Source organism: Conger conger, chromosome 8 (assembly GCF_963514075.1).
Source record: "Conger conger chromosome 8, fConCon1.1, whole genome shotgun sequence".
In the NCBI taxonomy this organism is placed as follows: domain Eukaryota; kingdom Metazoa; phylum Chordata; class Actinopteri; order Anguilliformes; family Congridae; genus Conger; species Conger conger.
The window spans coordinates 60,239,914-60,245,913 of NC_083767.1; the positions used below are offsets into that span (position 1 = coordinate 60,239,914).

A 6,000-nucleotide genomic window follows, 5' to 3' on the forward strand; every position below is an offset into this window, starting at 1 on the left:
CACAAACAGTTCTAATGTTTAAAGGGCAGCCAGCCTGATTCTAAAAAAGAGCAGTTCTTTACGATTCAGATACAATTCAACACTTGCGACTAATTTGAGCCTGGAATGCCAGGCACGCTATTCAGAGTGGCATTCTGGTATCAACACGCTCCTTAATGAATACGCTAAAGGTGCCCATTTCCTGTTCAACACGTCACAACAGCACCCTCTGCTGGATGTGCGGGCGAAGTTACCTCAACTTTCAATCTGTGAAAACACTGAGACTGAGACATCTCTGCACCCCCACTGGAACAGATTCTGCAGATGGTCACATGTCTGAAGCATGCCTGACATTGACTGCACCTGGATTTACACATGGGAACATCCTCGTCATATCCAACACTGTAAGAAATGTAATCTATCAATATATGTGCAGGGTGATGGTTATGCTTCAGAATAAAAGTCCTCTGATGTATTCCCTTTGGAGCGTTTCATACTGTAGCATTCAGTGGCTGCTGGGCCTGGGACAAAGTGGTGTAGTAGGGTGAATGTTCTCCAGCTTTCCCCTATACCTTTATGGTTGAACTCACACTAATGTAGAAGCACTAAAAATATACCCCCACTGGATAGTGAAATACAATATTGTGATATCCAGCATCCAGCATTTTTATGTATCTTAATCTCTACTGTATCCTGCCCTGCATACTGTATGTATAGCACTTAAAATGGATATGAATATGCTCTTAAAAGTATTCAGTTGGAGCATGAAATAGGTTTTGAATGGATAATAGGTATGAAACTTTGGGTGTGCAGTATGTGTTCAATAACGCATAGCTTACTCTCTGGACACCAACTGCAGAGCCACAACAACAGAGAGAATCGAGGAGTTTAAGTATCTGGACACCATTATAGACAACAAACTGTCCCTTTTGGCCAATCAGGCCTGTTCAAAGGACTTGAGAAGTTCTGTGGTTGCTTGCTTGCACAATGTACTTCTCTGTAGCAATTTCAGCCTATTTTGTACTAGTCCTATAAAAGTGTCAATATCTCAAACTATTTACTGCACACCTGGCTGAAGACTTAAATGAAAGAAGAGGCTTGTACCATTCCAAACCATTTGAGACAGAATCAATTCATGTCAGAGCATGTACATACAGAGTACACAAAATGTACATGAAAATATAAAGAAATTACATATTATGTTTTTATATTTTTACACTGAATATCTAGTGTCTATAGTGGACTTGTTTCCCATACATCATCATTACATCCTCCATTCAATAAAAACATATCATGCACATATGAAAAGAGTTTGAGACCAATGGCAGGTGTGCAGGTAAGGCTACTGAAGGCTCAGATGTAAATCCTACTGCATGGTACTGACAGGGTGAATTTATTCTTCACTGCATCTGCAAAGTACAATCTGAAAAGAGCCCAGACTCTAATTAAAGCTTGTACACGCTCTCATGAATCCAGTTCAACAGGAATGACATCCATCAGGTATGAAAGCATTTGATTTACCTACAAGAGCGCATCTGTTTTATGTATAAACACTTCATAAAATACAGTTCTAATGCTTCAAAACAGAACCCAAAAGATACAGCCTGCATGCACATGACCAAAAATGCATGTACAGTTGAGTAAGTCAACAAAAGAATTGGTGATGAAAAGAAAATTTATTAATTTAAATTATTGAAATGGATTTCACCTTTTGTACCCTATAAGTGTGAAAGCACTTGGTCCTTTGCAGTTTCCAAAGTTCAGATGAATAAGAAATTACATTAACAAGAAACAATAGTCTCCTTTACAGCATAAAACACACCAGGTAAAAGCAAATAAGCACATTGTCATTACTCCCTTGTGACAGACACCCCCCTTTGTGCTAGATGTGTGTACCTGTCTAGGCACTGAGAGTGTACCTCTGTCTGTTTATCTTCCATTGGGTACTGGTACACCATCAACCCCCCCCCCCCCCCCCTCACCTTCACTGGGATGATGTCACTGTTACTGAGACTTTCACTGGGCAGATTTTCAGGGGCTCATCGTTACCATCATCTCTCAAACAGGGAGAGAAGAATGGGAACACCCTCTCAGTAAATGTGTGTTTAAAAGTGTAAATGAGTGACATGTCACTGGAGTTGAAGAAGGACACCTCCCCCCTGTCATAGTCCAGCTGCACCCTGATGCTCTGGGGTTTCCTCTTCAGTGTGAGGTCAGTACCTCCTGCTGCTCTGTACTTATCACCATTCCTCAGCGCTATGACCCAGAATCCATCCTCTGGGCTGTATGTTATATCTCCCTTCCTGTTGATGGACTCTTTCACCACTCCTACATCCCACTCACGTTTATTCCCAACCTTCACCTCCCAGCTGTGTTTCCCTGAGGTGAACCCCTCAGATCCCAGCACCAACAAATAGTTGTTAAATCTCTCTGGGTTGTCAGGACAGTTCTGCGCTGTACCTGTGTATCTCACAGTGGTCAGATCATCACAGAGAGAGAGATAGGCCTTTGCAGTGTTGGGGTCCATCATCACAGGAGCTGAAATATGAAGAAGAGAGATATTTAAACGGTGGGAAGAAGAGGTACAGGAGAGAACACACACACCTGGTGGAGGAGTGGGCATTGCGCCTCCTACCGCTGCTGTCAGGGGAGGTGCAACTGGCAGCATGAAATATCCCGGCCGGGGCCCTGGCCAACTACACCACCAAAAGAGACTGAGGGAGCTTTCTTTTAAGACCGTCGCTCCTTTAAGGCAGTCGTGTTAGTGTTTGTCTTGTCTTGTTATTTGTTTGTTGTGTGAATGTATTTCCACATTCACAGTATTTATTATTATTATATTTTATCTACAATGTGTTGTTTTTATAATTATTTGTAACTGGCTGAATGCAAAGCCCTTTGAGCTACATTTTATGTATGCAATACAAATTAAGCTTATTATTATTTTTTATTTTTTAAATGTATTTTTTTATTCCAAATTTTTTATTTTTTATTTATTAAAATGCCAGTGCTGCCTCACATCTCGTGTTATTGTATCATAGCTTGTATCATAGCTTGTATTTGTGTTGTTAAATGTTTAGTTTCATGTTTTCCTGTCACGTTCCATGCCTCCGTTGCAGTTCATTTCCCTGATTATACTTTTCTATGTGTTTTATGTCAATGTTCCATTCCATGTTTTCCCTTTCTCCCGATTACCTGTCCACTCCCCCCACCCCCCTCCCCACCCTGCCTTCTCCACACTGCTCTGGTTACCTGTCCACTCCCCCCCACACCCCACACCCCACCCTGCCTTCTCCATACTGCTCTGGTTACCTGTACACACCCCCCCACACCCCACACCCCACCCTGCCCTCTCCACACTGCTCTGGTTACCTGTCCACACCCCCCCCACACCCCCCACCCTGCCTTCTCCACACTGCTCTGGTTACCTGTACACACCCCCCAACACCCCACCCCCCACCCTGCCTTCTCCACACTGCTCTGGTTACCTGTCCACACCCCCCCACACCCCACCCTGCCTTCTCCACACTGCTCTGGTTACCTGTCCACACCCCACCCCCCACCCTGCCTTCTCCACACTGCTCTGGTTGTTTGGACTCTGACCCTTTGGACTCAAACTGCCTTGCCTGTATTGCCCTGATTGCCGTGCACTGAACTATTTCAGTGGCACTTTGATTGAAGCTTGTTATTTATTACATCTTGGAGTCTGCGAATGGTTCCGATCATAACGACCTCCCTGTGTCCATCTCTTGTGTCCGCCCATGGCGTGTGGCAGGACCATTTCACATACTCTATTCAGATTAGGTCCCATACACAGGAAATGACATATACTAGTTATGGATAATAATATACTGTAGTTATAGTGATTAATATTTTAAATATAAAACATATTTGCATTATGTAAATTCATGAATCAATGAACACATCATTGCAAATTCAATGCAAACAATTCTCACAGCTAATAAAGCATATTATTCATGAGGTTTTACATTGTGTGTTAATTCTGTCTGCGTGAGTTCTGATATTAAACTGCGAGCAGTGCAGTGCAGCCCTCAGGATCTCCCTGCTCTGAGACTGGATGACTCTGTGCTGTTTATCTTCAGCACCATGTCAACATGCATGGTGTTCATTAAATGTTTGTAAAAAAAACCTGATTTCAGCATCTGGCCCAGATACTCACTGTACTGCACCATCCCCAGCATCTTCTCCCAGACTCTGAACGTCAGGTTGCCCAGGTGTTTGGCCACGTCTATCAGCGCCCCTGAGAGCAGCTCTGGGTCCTGCAGTGTGCACTGGGCTCTGTAACGACAGGCAGGAGTCAGTCAGCATCGGGAACTGAAGAGACTTAAACACACAAGATGAAATGAGCTGAGAGTCCACATACCTTTCCTTGATGTTGTTGTAGCTCTGAAAAACACACACAATAAGAGCATCATTGTGAGTGTATAAATGTATTCAGTCCATTCCATTATGAGAAACAATAGGTGAGAAACAGCAGGAGCCATGTTAATGAAAGTGAAGAGGGTGATAACAGTCAGCACACATGACGTTACTTTACTGAGGTTAATCGGTATAAACTCGGTCAGTAAATGAAGCTCCTACCTTTAAAAAGGAGGTGTCTTCGGTCTCCATGGCCGCATCTAGAGCTGTGATTTTGTCTGTAAGGGTGGAGATGTCTCCACTGATGTGTTCTAGCTTCTCCTCCATTATCCGACTCTTCTGCTCCTCTTCCTCTTTCAGTGCAGCTAGTCTGGCCTCCTCTTCCTCACGCAGGAACTGGTGGAGCTTCTCAAACTCTGCCTTTATCTGCCTCTCTGTGTGCTGGGCTTGACCCTGCGATTCAAACACCATTTTAAACCTAGTGTAACTACGCTTTGTTATTTATGCTTGGCAGTTGGTGTGTTTGTTATCCATGTCACACACAACATTCATCAAAAATACTACATATTTACTAATTGTGTTACTCACCCTGATGTGTTCTGCTGTCTTCTTATATCCTTGTTCAACCTCAGTAAACTTCTTCAGTTTTTCTTTAACAAGATTACGTGCAGGCTTGAGTTCCTCCTGGAGTGATATGAACCAGTTAAGACTTATTCTCACAAATAGCACAGTATTACCCCTGCTACACTAGTGACGGTCAGTGTAATTTTGTAAGTGTAAGCACATGGGAAATGTAGTAGGGAAAATACTACACTCGAGTGAAGATCAGTGAAATATTCTAATATGGCGTCATAACACAATATGTTATTGTGCATTTTCAGCACAATTAAACCAATAAAATATTTCAGCATAATAGGATAATAATACTGGGCTGTACATACATATAATTTACAGCCAACTGTAAGGAATGTTGAAGCATTCATAGAACCAGCTTGACTTATTGTGTTCGATATTAACACATCCATTTTGAGAAAGTATATACAGCTCTGTCTCCACTGGTTATTCAGTGTAGATTTCTGCACTTCCTGGTTGTTGCACAGTTCTCTCCTCAAGCAGATAACAGTTTATATGGCAGTAGTTTTATCAGATCTAGACCTTTATTTTGTTAGAGTAAAAGTCTTGTGCTATATTTGTGCTGTCAGTATCTAATCTCACACATCATTGCTATATATTTATGAAATCACACTGTATTTCAATGTTACACTTATGGAGCTGTATTCACTATAAAAGGCTCACTATCACAACTGTGATCCGGACTTAACCATGCCCACATTTTACTCCTAGTACATTGTACTGAAATCTAAAATACTGGATGTTTTGAGGCTTTTAAACAACACTTTCAGATACAATGCTGACTTTAATTTTAAATTATGATTTAAAAAGAATACCTTCAGCTCCAGAGCGGCCTCTTCCACTGGACAGACCGGATGGTTTCTGTGTTTTTTTGAAGTCTGACAGATGAAACAGAGAGGCTCTTTGTCATGTTCACAGAATAAAACAAATTTCTTAGCATGAAGACTACAGCGAGCCTCAGTCTTGTCTGTTGTTTTTCTCTCAGTCTTCTGCTTTAAGTAAGACTCCACA

General features: G+C 42.1%; 1 protein-coding gene across 1 annotated transcript; it reads right to left on the reverse strand.

The window, feature by feature from the left end:
- Nucleotides 1–2,128: 2,128 nt before the first annotated feature.
- On the reverse strand, nucleotides 2,129–4,608 carry LOC133134522 (zinc-binding protein A33-like; the record flags this gene model as incomplete). Its single annotated transcript, XM_061250724.1, has 3 exons — nucleotides 4,579–4,608; nucleotides 4,157–4,256; nucleotides 2,129–2,517 (listed from the first exon to the last, which is right to left on the reverse strand). Coding segments are annotated over exons 1-3 (519 nt in total), but the record flags the coding sequence as incomplete, so codon positions are not given.
- Nucleotides 4,609–6,000: the final 1,392 nt, after the last annotated feature.